At 34.2% G+C, this 14,812-nt stretch overlaps 1 protein-coding gene across 1 annotated transcript; it reads right to left on the minus strand.

Moving 5' to 3' along the window:
* Nucleotides 1-10,403: 10,403 nt before the first annotated feature.
* LOC116723769 (sentrin-specific protease 1-like) lies at nt 10,404-14,119 on the minus strand. The gene is made up of 9 exons (XM_032568873.1): nt 14,069-14,119; nt 13,767-13,891; nt 13,503-13,625; nt 13,341-13,406; nt 12,996-13,084; nt 12,795-12,900; nt 12,301-12,406; nt 11,314-11,369; nt 10,404-10,909 (listed from the first exon to the last, which is right to left on the minus strand). Exons 1-9 carry the CDS (start codon nt 14,088-14,090, stop codon nt 10,817-10,819), a joined length of 786 nt encoding a protein of 261 aa, XP_032424764.1. The 5' UTR covers nt 14,091-14,119; the 3' UTR covers nt 10,404-10,816.
* Nucleotides 14,120-14,812: the final 693 nt, after the last annotated feature.

Genomic DNA, 14,812 nt, shown 5'->3' on the forward strand with positions numbered 1-14,812 from the left:
ATGATTATGTAAGCTGCAGCGTGTGCGTGTAAGCAGTTAAAAGAGGCTAAAAGAGATAGAGAAAAAGATAGAACCTACAACACTTCAAACCAGACATTACTACCCTCAGTTTCACTATCATCACTCAGAACCCTGCTCAGAGATACTCGGTTTCCTATGTGGTCTCATGGAGTCTCCTGATGGAGCTCTTCATCTTTAACAGATCATGTAGGAGTCAAGAGGGGTACTGAAACCACATAGTGGAGGACAAAACTTATCTGATCATCAGTGACAGTTGCAACAAACATCAATCAATCAATCAAATTTTATTTGTACAGCACATTCCAGCAGCAAGGCATTTCAAAGTGCTTTACATCATTACAAACACATAAACACAATGCAACATAGAATCAACAATCCAAACACGACATTAAATAAAGTTCCATCATTAAATTTGTAATTGATTACGTTTCAAATACAATCCTAAACAGGTTGGTTTTTAGTCTAGATTTAAAAGAAGTCAGTGTTTCAGCTGTTTTACAGTTTTCTGGAAGTTTGTTCCAAATTTGTGGTGCATAGATGCTGAATGCTGCTTCTCCTCGTTTGGTTCTGGTTCTGGGGATGCAGAGCAGAACCAGAACCAGAAGACCTGAGAGGTCTGGAAGGTTGATACAACAACAGCAGATCTTTAATGTATTGTGGTGCTAAGCCGTTCAGTGATTTATAAACTAACAACAGTATTTTAAAGTCTATTCTTTGAGCTACAGGGAGCCAGTGGAGGGACTTTAAACCTGGTGTTATGTGATCTGTCTTCCTGGTTTTAGTGAGGACGTGAGCATGAAAATATCCAGCCAATCACACCTGCATGTTTTGCTCCTGTCCATTTCTTTCACTTCTAGAGCCAAATATTTGACACACTGGAACAGTACTAAATGTAAAATTAACTCTGACCCCTCGTTCTTTTAATTTTCTTTTTTCTAGTGACTTTTTGGGATTGGGTTTGTTACCGAAAGCCTCTGCTTTACCCTGGAAAATTTATTTACAGCGGGAGAAATCTCAGACAGAGTACTGAAGGGAGATGAGAATCAAGCTGAATTGTGTGGAAAGGCATTTGCACAGCTAGTCTATCACACTGGGTTGAAGGGGTAACAGGTCCAGAAAGGAACCACAGACATCCCTCCCAGGCCAGACTTGACACATAGACCATCTTCATCAGTTCATTTTAAATCCTGCATCGTATTCAAAAACAATTTAATTATTATTAATAATAATGTCACCAAAAGCTGCTAATGCTGGTCATCTGATGAATGACCAGCATTTTTATTCTTTTAAAAACAGATATAAACATTTGTTTACCAGTTTTAATTGTTAAAATACACAAAAAACCAACAGACTCATAACCAGTTTACAGGAGAGCATAGAATGGACTCATTTATCTCCTTCCCAGCTATCAGCAGTGTGGGCTGCTGTTGGTGTCAAGCTCTCAATTACACAGAAAAAGCTGGAAGACATTACATTCTGTCTATTACTTACATTTCCGCACCATACAGAACAAATGTGTTGGAGTGGGTTGTTTACAACCCATCAAATATGGAGCGGCAGCATCATTTCTTTGGGATCATTCTTTATTCTATATTTATGCTAACGTGTAAAATGATTAAACCAAAATTATTTCTTTGTAGCTCTTCTTCAAGCGGGCAAAATTTCTTGTCACATTTTACAACAACAGCAGCAGCAAACGTCTGTAAGTTACATTTAATTTTACTTTCAAGATATTTTTAAATTTCCATATCTAATTGCAGTTAAGGATTTTAGGGTGTGACTAGTTGGGCAGTTGGAGTGGAGCCACACAGTTTTTTGACCTCTCTCTTTAGACTCTCTTGTATACTCTTTATTATTTTGTGGAAAAGTAACATTTGTACCGTTTTTATTTCTGAAGTAAACCGTTTAACTTTATCAAGAGGATCCAGTCTGTTTTTTTGTTGTCGTTTCGTCATCAAGTGGACCGAATGGGAAAGACTGAGAGCGTCAAGCTTATGACTTCATTATTTAGGAAATTACATTAGTCAAAAAAACCTGCTCTACGTGGACCTTATCGACTTGGAACAACACAACTTAGAAGGAATTATCTCAGGAAAACAGCACGGAGGCTTTGGAAAAGGAGTAAATTGGATAACGAACGACACGTCGAGCAGGAGACGGTTTGTTAATAGATTCGGTGGAAAGTGGACAACTGCAGCTGAAGTACATGAGTGAAAAAAGGAAAGCTGGTCGTGACTCGGTGGAACTAGGAAGTTTAACGGTACGTGCTGTTGACATTATTATTCATAAGACGTAGGAGTTTAGCTGGTTATGGACGAATGAGACAGTGAAAAATGAACGGTAAAAATGACCGAGAAAGCTCCAGAAGAACATAAGTCTAAGCTAATCCAGGCACGCAGGTCCACGCTAGGCCCAAGGTGTCGAGCTTGAAGAAGCAAATTGAACAGTTAATTAGTGATGTGTCGGTCGCTAACGATCCGGCTCTAAGAGCCGGTGTTATGCCCAGAAATGCATGCCTGCCGAGAATTGCATCCCCTGTCGCGGGAGCGCGCATCTTTCTAAACTCTCGCATTTTAATGAGGAAACGGACTGAAATATGACCGAAGACGAAACTTTTAAAGATATTCGTAACAATATCACGTTTCTTAAACATGTCAGCCTTAAAACGTTGGGTTTTATATCGCAGATTAATTGAAATAAATACGGTTTTTACACATTTATTGAGACAAATGAGTCGAACGTTTTTCAGTCCATGTCTGAAGAAAATGCTCTCCGCATTTGGTTTGAAATTTCCCGATTTTTCTTTTAACATCATATTAGCTTAAAGTATTACAAAACAGAGGCCCATTATGTAGAACATTTTATATCATGCTGAACTGTCTAGCATATTAATGTAGAGGGGATGCATTTTAATGACTGAGCCTGCCAATATTTGTATCCCCTGTCTATTGTTGATATGAAACGTATAGCAGTTGCACAGAGAATAAGTGTCATTACGTAGAAAAGGTGAAGTCCCTCTTAACTCTTCATTTCTTCAAGTTAGCAGAGGGATGCATTTTCTGGCATAGCAAATTATTACCTTGCCAATATATGTAGGCCTTATATATTTTCCACAAATATAATTCTACTGATACAAAATGTATACCAGCAGTTCATAAAACAAGTGTGATTGTATAGAAAAAGTAATTTCACTCTTGACTCTTTATTTCTCCATGTAAGCAGGGGATGCATGTACAGCAAAGCCTATTATTAGCCTGCCAAAATATGCATGGCCTCTCCATGTTCTTCAAATATTATCCTATCGATATAAAACCCATACCAGTAATTCATAGAACATCTCTGATTATGTAGAAAAGGTGAAATCCCTCTTTAATTCTTTATTTCTCCATGTTACCAGGGGAAGCATTTTTTTGGCAATATGGATGTCGAGCCTGCCAAAATATGCATGCCCTACCTATTTTCCTCAAATTTTATCCTATTGCTATGAAATTCATACCAGCAGTTCATACAACTACTCTGATTATGTAGAAAAAGCTATTTCACTCTAAACTCTTTATTTATCCAAGTTAGCAGGGGATGCATTTTTTGGCAATATGGATGTCAAGCCTGCCAAAATATGCATGCCCTACCTATTTTCCTCAAATTTTATCCTATTGCTATGAAATTCATACCAGCAGTTCATACAACTACTCTGATTATGTAGAAAAAGTTATTTCACTCTAAACTCTTTATTTATCCAAGTTAGCAGGGGATGCATTTTGTGGCAATATGGATGTCGAGCCTGCCAAAATATGCATGCCCTATCTATTTTCCTCAAATATTATCTTATTGATTTAAAACTTATATCAGCAGTTCATAGAACAAGTGTGATTTTGTAGAAAAAGTTATTTCACTCTAAACTCTTTATTTATCCAAGTTAGCAGGGGATGCATTTTGTGGCAATATGGATGTCGAGCCTGCCAAAATATGCATGCCCTATCTATTCTCTTCAAATTTTATCCTATTGCTTTGAAATTCATACCAGTAGTTCATACAACTACTCTGATTATGTAGAAAAAGCTATTTCACTCTAAACTCTTTATTTATCCAAGTTAGCAGGGGATGCATTTTTTGGCAATATGGATGTCGAGCCTGCCAAAATATGCATGCCCTATCTATTTTCCTCAAATTTTATCCTATTGCTTTGAAATTCATACCAGTAGTTCATACAACTACTCTGATTATGTAGAAAAAGCTATTTCACTCTAAACTCTTTATTTATCCAAGTTAGCAGGGGATGCATTTTTTGGCAATATGGATGTCAAGCCTGCCAAAATATGCATGCCCTACCTATTTTCCTCAAATTTTATCCTATTGCTATGAAATTCATACCAGCAGTTCATACAACTACTCTGATTATGTAGAAAAAGTTATTTCACTCTAAACTCTTTATTTATCCAAGTTAGCAGGGGATGCATTTTGTGGCAATATGGATGTCGAGCCTGCCAAAATATGCATGCCCTATCTATTTTCCTCAAATATTATCTTATTGATTTAAAACTTATATCAGCAGTTCATAGAACAAGTGTGATTTTGTAGAAAAAGTTATTTCACTCTAAACTCTTTATTTATCCAAGTTAGCAGGGGATGCATTTTGTGGCAATATGGATGTCGAGCCTGCCAAAATATGCATGCCCTATCTATTTTCCTCAAATTTTATCCTATTGCTTTGAAATTCATACCAGTAGTTCATACAACTACTCTGATTATGTAGAAAAAGCTATTTCACTCTAAACTCTTTATTTATCCAAGTTAGCAGGGGATGCATTTTTTGGCAATATGGATGTCGAGCCTGCCAAAATATGCATGCCCTATCTATTTTCCTCAAATTTTATCCTATTGCTATGAAATTCATACCAGCAGTTCATACAACTACTCTGATTATGTAGAAAAAGTTATTTCACTCTAAACTCTTTATTTATCCAAGTTAGCAGGGGATGCATTTTTTGGCAATATGGATGTCAAGCCTGCCAAAATATGCATGCCCTACCTATTTTCCTCAAATTTTATCCTATTGCTATGAAATTCATACCAGCAGTTCATACAACTACTCTGATTATGTAGAAAAAGTTATTTCACTCTAAACTCTTTATTTATCCAAGTTAGCAGGGGATGCATTTTTTGGCAATATGGATGTCGAGCCTGCCAAAATATGCATGCCCTACCTATTTTCCTCAAATTTTATCCTATTGCTATGAAATTCATACCAGCAGTTCATACAACTACTCTGATTATGTAGAAAAAGTAATTTCACTCTAAACTCTTTATTTATCCAAGGTAGCAGGGGATGCATTTTTTGGCAATATGGATGTCAAGCCTGCCAAAATATGCATGCCCTACCTATTTTCCTCAAATTTTATCCTATTGCTATGAAATTCATACCAGCAGTTCATACAACTACTCTGATTATGTAGAAAAAGTAATTTCACTCTTGACTCTTTATTTCTCCATGTAAGCAGGGGATGCATGTACAGCAAAGCCGATTATTAGCCTGCCAAAATATGCATGGCCTCTCCATGTTCTTCAAATATTATCCTATCGATATAAAACCCATACCAGTAATTCATAGAACATCTCTGATTATGTAGAAAAGGTGAAATCCCTCTTTAATTCTTTATTTCTCCATGTTACCAGGGGAAGCATTTTTTTGGCAATATGGATGTCGAGCCTGCCAAAATATGCATGCCCTACCTATTTTCCTCAAATTTTATCCTATTGCTATGAAATTCATACCAGCAGTTCATACAACTACTCTGATTATGTAGAAAAAGTTATTTCACTCTAAACTCTTTATTTATCCAAGTTAGCAGGGGATGCATTTTTTGGCAATATGGATGTCAAGCCTGCCAAAATATGCATGCCCTACCTATTTTCCTCAAATTTTATCCTATTGCTATGAAATTCATACCAGCAGTTCATACAACTACTCTGATTATGTAGAAAAAGTTATTTCACTCTAAACTCTTTATTTATCCAAGTTAGCAGGGGATGCATTTTTTGGCAATATGGATGTCGAGCCTGCCAAAATATGCATGCCCTACCTATTTTCCTCAAATTTTATCCTATTGCTATGAAATTCATACCAGCAGTTCATACAACTACTCTGATTATGTAGAAAAAGTAATTTCACTCTAAACTCTTTATTTATCCAAGGTAGCAGGGGATGCATTTTTTGGCAATATGGATGTCAAGCCTGCCAAAATATGCATGCCCTACCTATTTTCCTCAAATTTTATCCTATTGCTATGAAATTCATACCAGCAGTTCATACAACTACTCTGATTATGTAGAAAAAGTAATTTCACTCTTGACTCTTTATTTCTCCATGTAAGCAGGGGATGCATGTACAGCAAAGCCTATTATTAGCCTGCCAAAATATGCATGGCCTCTCCATGTTCTTCAAATATTATCCTATCGATATAAAACCCATACCAGTAATTCATAGAACATCTCTGATTATGTAGAAAAGGTGAAATCCCTCTTTAATTCTTTATTTCTCCATGTTACCAGGGGAAGCATTTTTTTGGCAATATGGATGTCGAGCCTGCCAAAATATGCATGCCCTACCTATTTTCCTCAAATTTTATCCTATTGCTATGAAATTCATACCAGCAGTTCATACAACTACTCTGATTATGTAGAAAAAGTTATTTCACTCTAAACTCTTTATTTATCCAAGTTAGCAGGGGATGCATTTTTTGGCAATATGGATGTCGAGCCTGCCAAAATATGCATGCCCTACCTATTTTCCTCAAATTTTATCCTATTGCTATGAAATTCATACCAGCAGTTCATACAACTACTCTGATTATGTAGAAAAAGCTATTTCACTCTAAACTCTTTATTTATCCAAGTTAGCAGGGGATGCATTTTTTGGCAATATGGATGTCAAGCCTGCCAAAATATGCATGCCCTACCTATTTTCCTCAAATTTTATCCTATTGCTATGAAATTCATACCAGCAGTTCATACAACTACTCTGATTATGTAGAAAAAGTTATTTCACTCTAAACTCTTTATTTATCCAAGTTAGCAGGGGATGCATTTTGTGGCAATATGGATGTCGAGCCTGCCAAAATATGCATGCCCTATCTATTTTCCTCAAATATTATCTTATTGATTTAAAACTTATATCAGCAGTTCATAGAACAAGTGTGATTTTGTAGAAAAAGTTATTTCACTCTAAACTCTTTATTTATCCAAGTTAGCAGGGGATGCATTTTGTGGCAATATGGATGTCGAGCCTGCCAAAATATGCATGCCCTATCTATTTTCCTCAAATTTTATCCTATTGCTTTGAAATTCATACCAGTAGTTCATACAACTACTCTGATTATGTAGAAAAAGCTATTTCACTCTAAACTCTTTATTTATCCAAGTTAGCAGGGGATGCATTTTTTGGCAATATGGATGTCGAGCCTGCCAAAATATGCATGCCCTATCTATTTTCCTCAAATTTTATCCTATTGCTTTGAAATTCATACCAGTAGTTCATACAACTACTCTGATTATGTAGAAAAAGCTATTTCACTCTAAACTCTTTATTTATCCAAGTTAGCAGGGGATGCATTTTTTGGCAATATGGATGTCAAGCCTGCCAAAATATGCATGCCCTACCTATTTTCCTCAAATTTTATCCTATTGCTATGAAATTCATACCAGCAGTTCATACAACTACTCTGATTATGTAGAAAAAGTTATTTCACTCTAAACTCTTTATTTATCCAAGTTAGCAGGGGATGCATTTTGTGGCAATATGGATGTCGAGCCTGCCAAAATATGCATGCCCTATCTATTTTCCTCAAATATTATCTTATTGATTTAAAACTTATATCAGCAGTTCATAGAACAAGTGTGATTTTGTAGAAAAAGTTATTTCACTCTAAACTCTTTATTTATCCAAGTTAGCAGGGGATGCATTTTGTGGCAATATGGATGTCGAGCCTGCCAAAATATGCATGCCCTATCTATTTTCCTCAAATTTTATCCTATTGCTTTGAAATTCATACCAGTAGTTCATACAACTACTCTGATTATGTAGAAAAAGCTATTTCACTCTAAACTCTTTATTTATCCAAGTTAGCAGGGGATGCATTTTTTGGCAATATGGATGTCGAGCCTGCCAAAATATGCATGCCCTATCTATTTTCCTCAAATTTTATCCTATTGCTTTGAAATTCATACCAGTAGTTCATACAACTACTCTGATTATGTAGAAAAAGTTATTTCACTCTAAACTCTTTATTTATCCAAGTTAGCAGGGGATGCATTTTTTGGCAATATGGATGTCAAGCCTGCCAAAATATGCATGCCCTACCTATTTTCCTCAAATTTTATCCTATTGCTATGAAATTCATACCAGCAGTTCATACAACTACTCTGATTATGTAGAAAAAGTTATTTCACTCTAAACTCTTTATTTATCCAAGGTAGCAGGGGATGCATTTTGTGGCAATATGGATGTCGAGCCTGCCAAAATATGCATGCCCTATCTATTTTCCTCAAATATTATCTTATTGATTTAAAACTTATATCAGCAGTGCATAGAACAAGTGTGATTTTGTAGAAAAAGTTATTTCACTCTAAACTCTTTATTTATCCAAGTTAGCAGGGGTGCATTTTGTGGCAATATTGATGTCGAGCCTGCCAAAATATGCATGCCCTATCTATTTTCCTCAAATATTATCTTATTGATTTAAAACTTATATCAGCAGTTCATAGACCAATGTGATTTTGTAGAAAAAGTTATTTCACTCTAAACTCTTTATTTATCCAAGTTAGCAGGGGATGCATTTTTTGGCAATATGGATGTCGAGCCTGCCAAAATATGCATGCCCTATCTATTTTCCTCAAATTTTATCCTATTGCTTTGAAATTCATACCAGTAGTTCATACAACTACTCTGATTATGTAGAAAAAGTTATTTCACTCTAAACTCTTTATTTATCCAAGTTAGCAGGGGATGCATTTTTTGGCAATATGGATGTCAAGCCTGCCAAAATATGCATGCCCTATCTATTTTCCTCAAATATTATCTTATTGATTTAAAACTCATATCAGCAGTTCATAGACCAATGTGATTTTGTAGAAAAAGTTATTTCACTCTAAACTCTTTATTTATCCAAGTTAGCAGGGGATGCATTTTGTGGCAATATGGATGTCGAGCCTGCCAAAATATGCATGCCCTATCTATTTTCCTCAAATTTTATCCTATTGCTTTGAAATTCATACCAGTAGTTCATACAACTACTCTGATTATGTAGAAAAAGCTATTTCACTCTAAACTCTTTATTTATCCAAGTTAGCAGGGGATGCATTTTTTGGCAATATGGATGTCGAGCCTGCCAAAATATGCATGCCCTATCTATTTTCCTCAAATTTTATCCTATTGCTTTGAAATTCATACCAGTAGTTCATACAACTACTCTGATTATGTAGAAAAAGTTATTTCACTCTAAACTCTTTATTTATCCAAGTTAGCAGGGGATGCATTTTTTGGCAATATGGATGTCAAGCCTGCCAAAATATGCATGCCCTACCTATTTTCCTCAAATTTTATCCTATTGCTATGAAATTCATACCAGCAGTTCATACAACTGCTCTGATTATGTAGAAAAAGTTATTTCACTCTAAACTCTTTATTTATCCAAGTTAGCAGGGGATGCATTTTGTGGCAATATGGATGTCGAGCCTGCCAAAATATGCATGCCCTATCTATTTTCCTCAAATATTATCTTATTGATTTAAAACTTATTTCAGCAGTTCATAGAACAAGTGTGATTTTGTAGAAAATGTTATTTCACTCTAAACTGTTTATTTATCCAAGTTAGCAGGGGATGCATTTTTTGGCAATATGGATGTCAAGCCTGCCAAAATATGCATGCCCTACCTATTTTCCTCAAATTTTATCCTATTGCTATGAAATTCATACCAGCAGTTCATACAACTACTCTGATTATGTAGAAAAAGTTATTTCACTCTAAACTCTTTATTTATCCAAGTTAGCAGGGGATGCATTTTTTGGCAATATGGATGTCAAGCCTGCCAAAATATGCATGCCCTATCTATTTTCCTCAAATTTTATCCTATTGCTATGAAATTCATACCAGCAGTTCATACAACTACTCTGATTATGTAGAAAAAGTTATTTCACTCTAAACTCTTTATTTATCCAAGTTAGCAGGGGATGCATTTTTTGGCAATATGGATGTCGAGCCTGCCAAAATATGCATGCCCTATCTATTTTCCTCAAATTTTATCCTATTGCTTTGAAATTCATACCAGTAGTTCATACAACTACTCTGATTATGTAGAAAAAGCTATTTCACTCTAAACTCTTTATTTATCCAAGTTAGCAGGGGATGCATTTTGTGGCAATATGGATGTCGAGCCTGCCAAAATATGCATGCCCTACCTATTTTCCTCAAACTTTATCCTATTGATGTGAAACTCATACCAGCAGATGAGGGAACAAATGTGAACATGTAGAAAATGTTATTTCTTTATGATAACCATTAAAAGGATACTGAAGAAAATAAATCTCACATTACAACTTTGCTAAATGTAAAGCATGCACAAACAATTTTTATTTTTGTTTAAGATACAAATTAAATCAATATTTTATTATATTCAACAAAAGAATATTCATAACAGCAATTTTTGGAAAACCAGTTACGTGAAAAAAAATTGTCAAGTTTAAACTACTAATCTACTGAACTGCAGTCATTTATGATGAATATTGCTGCAAACATTAAATCTACAAACACATTTCACAGCAGTAGTCTGTGTTGGTTTGTTTGAAGTTAATGCAGTCTTGGTGGTACCACCAGTTGCATCTGTCACATGCGATCTGTAAATAAAAAAATCAAAATGGTCAAGTAATAACAAAGAATATTCAACATAAAGAATGTTTTTAGGTCCTTATCTTTTTACTGAAGCTATATTGGGTTTTGTCAACATAAAGCTTCTTCTTAATCATCTATATATGCTTGGTAGCCCAATTTTTGCAGAGATGACAGCCTGTTCCTGACATGTATGGAGGTAAAGAAATTCTAGGACCATAAGCAACTGTGTTTAATGTTTTATGACTGTACTTAAAAAAAAACTTAAACAACTTTCCACTTACCTTCCTTGGGTGTTTATTTATTTTATTATGATTTTTTTTTTTGTATATATAAATACTTTGCAACTATTTTAAGGATGGTATATGGTTTGCTTGAATTTATTTTTCAATGCATTACATTGTTGTCTTACCCACAAATGATCTTTGTCCTCACTGCCACAGTGTCTGCAGAGGTTCTCCACTGACTCTACAGAAAAACAAACCGCAACTTTAAACCAATGTTATAAAATAAACTTAATGGTATTTTTTTTTTTTTTTTAAATAATTACATTTGTTAGTGCTCTTTAGAAAGTTGAACAACAATAATCCTCTGTGTGTATCTCAGTCGTCTAATCATCCCTTTTTGATAATGTTTGGTCTCATAAAGTAATACAAGTAATAAAAACTGCACATCATATTGGTATATTAGGCAGGATCACATGGTGTCTGTCTACTCATGAATTGAAACACATGTATTTAAGGTATTTCTGGGATTTATGGTAAAAGAAAGTATAACTTAGTGTTTACTTTTTTATAATTTCCTCCAACTTATGCGACTGAAAGTATAAAAATGGCATTCAGAAAATGTTAATATGTCTACATACATATATATATATATATATATATATATATATATATATATATATATATATGTATATATATATGTATATATATCTTGTGAAAGTTGTCATTTTGTAAATGTTAATTTTATGAAACACAGTAATGAATATAAGGGTTCACATGATACATCTCATTCCAGTTTTGTACTTTCACAAACTGCAAATCCTTTTTGCTTTTTATGTTACATTAAAGCTACTCAAGAAAAGTGTAATTGTATCCTAGAACAATTTTAAGTTTGTTAATTATGTTTTTTGCATCAATAGTTTTACATTGGGCATTGTTATGTGTAATTTATTTGATAGAGATCAAGGCCAGGTGTATTGAAATGTTCTTTACTAATTGAATTTGATATAAACACTAACACGATTGTACTTCACACATCTGCAAAGTTCAATATTTTAATATTTCTAGTTAGATAAAATAGCTAACCTAACAATTCTTTGGTGCATGCATGATTTTACACACAACATTTTATCCCACACACATAGGAACTGAATAAAAAAAATTCAAATAGACACCTGATTCAGAAAGAAGTGTGGAAGAAATGTCGAGTCGCATGGTTTTAACAGCTTCTGCTGTCGATGGAAAGTTCAGGTCCTTGTTTTCCAGTATGCACTCTGCAAACTGTAAAGACAAATATGATTTTTGGAAAAAAGAAAGAAGATTAACAGTAGACACACTATAAAGACAAAATATTTGTCAAAGTATTATACTGTCATATACAGGACATGGCATTTGTGAATATTTAAATATTGTTGCTATACTTATTTCAGACTCTTTCCATTGTCGTTAACATAAATCAACCATGTAATAAAGCAATAGAATTCATTGACTACATTATATTTTAGGCAGAAATGCACAGCTTAAGTTAGCCAAAGCTGTTCATCATCTTAAAAGGTCTACTCATGCAAAATAGCATTAGTTTAATGGTAATGTGATTATTAGACCACCACTTTCATATTAATCTTTATTTCACATCAAAAACATAAACTACCATATAAACAGCACTTACTTTAAGTGCAAACACACCACAAGAAACCATGTCTTGTTGGATGGCATGGGTGACAGTTTCACATTTCCACCTGGAGACTTTCATCCCTTTGCTTCTCATAAATGCCCTTGTTGAGAGGATAAAATGTTAAATTAACATTCTAGTTATCCAGTTATGACATATTTGATTATAATAAACAATAATTGTTCTTGTTTTTTTCACCTTGTTGCTTCCAAGCACCTCTTCACATCCTTTTGGGACTCTCCAAGTGAGTTAAGGAAAACTGTCCTTTTTTCAAGTGGATAAATTACCTAAGGATGAAAAGGTAATGCCCAACTCAGGATTTTTCAGTAACAATATAAATTAAGAAGTGCCCAATTCAATTAATACTTTAAAGAATAAAAATCAGTTGTTGTGACTTTCGGTGTATTTGTGTTATAGTTTTATTGACATTTCCAATCATTTTATATTTCATTTTATAAAAGTCTTTCTTGTTCTCACACAATTACAAAGAAAGACATGTCCTTCAATAAGTAAAAAAATATTTAAAAAGCATTTGCTTCTTACCACTAGCATCCAATGGTGACTTTCATTAACAATACCCACTATTATCTTGAACTTTTCTGGATCAATCTAAGACAAAAAATTACATGGAAAAGTTGAAAAATTAATTATAACACTTCATAATATCAAATGTAATTTCAAATTTAAAAGGTTTTCCACACAAACCTTTAACCTGGAACTTTTTTTGAGCCAAATCCGTGACATTTCAAAGCTGTCAATTACTCTGACTTTTTCCTGATGATTCCTATTGTAGTTATTAACCATCAGATGTAGGTAGGCATTAATAACCTGAAAAGAGTTATATTTAAAAAGAGCAAGTTTAATGCATAGCTTCTCTAAAAGTTTATTATAAGTGCATTTGAAAGCCTGATCTAGCAGGACAGAGACAGTGATATCCATCCATCCATTGATTTATTGAAATTAAGGTACCTCACTCTCCAGCTCCTGTCCCGGACAAATTCTGGCAAAGTCCGAGCTAAATAATTTGTAGGGTCCAATCTTCGACAGTAGGACATATGTGTCTTTATGTGTTCCTCCCCACACCTTGTTTAAAACTAAGAAATATTTCAGAAATACAAATATTAGTCATAAATACAAAAGAACATGTAAAATATGATGCCAATGTAGATTTTATGATTACTTATTTTATATAAAAATTTGAAAATATCAAAACACATTCTAACACTGATTAAATTATGCAAGGTCAATGTAATTTCCACATGACATTATACCTGTTGAAATCGTGTCAGACATGGTGGTTGGAAGGACTGTAGCAAAGGTGGTCGGAGGGGCTGGAGGAGTTGTTTATGTCTGCTGTCATTCCAGGCCAGTAGAAGCGTCTAGCTATGGCATCTCGTGTTTTCTTTTGGCCAGTGTGACCTCCCGAGGCACTTGCATGGAAAGCCAAGAAGATTTCGTTGGCTTTTGTTGCACCACAGACAACTTTTAATTTTAAATCTCTTCCCTGGCCTTTCACATACAACAGTTCTTGTCCTACCACCAACAAATAAGTAACAGAAAACACTTATTTTGGAAAAATGTTATATGTAAATAAGTCTGTTCAAAAAGCTTTTGAAAAAAATTTATTTTAAACACAGAGTATATTTATATGCCATATCAAAGTAACAGTATTCAAAACAAAATATCGACTTAGACATATCCATTCCACTTTAATGCTGCAATTAATGTAAATTCAAAACTTTCATTTGGTTTGTATACTCACAACTAACAAGCCATATAATTCAGTTAAATTTCTTCCCTTAGTAAAAAATGCTTTGAGTAGTTTTAAAAACAAAGATAACACTGTAGACTGTACTGTTAACATTCTATTCACATAACAAAAACAATAAGAATGTATTGAAAGTAATACATTCAGAAAAAGAACAGATACAATTACAGAAGACTTCAGAATAATACTGACCTTCAACTTCGTAGTTTTTCGCTTTGCGACGAATTTCAGCTTTCTGTGCCTTTGA

The sequence above is a fragment of the Xiphophorus hellerii genome, chromosome 1 (genome assembly GCF_003331165.1).
Source record: "Xiphophorus hellerii strain 12219 chromosome 1, Xiphophorus_hellerii-4.1, whole genome shotgun sequence".
Taxonomy (NCBI): Eukaryota; Metazoa; Chordata; class Actinopteri; order Cyprinodontiformes; family Poeciliidae; genus Xiphophorus; species Xiphophorus hellerii.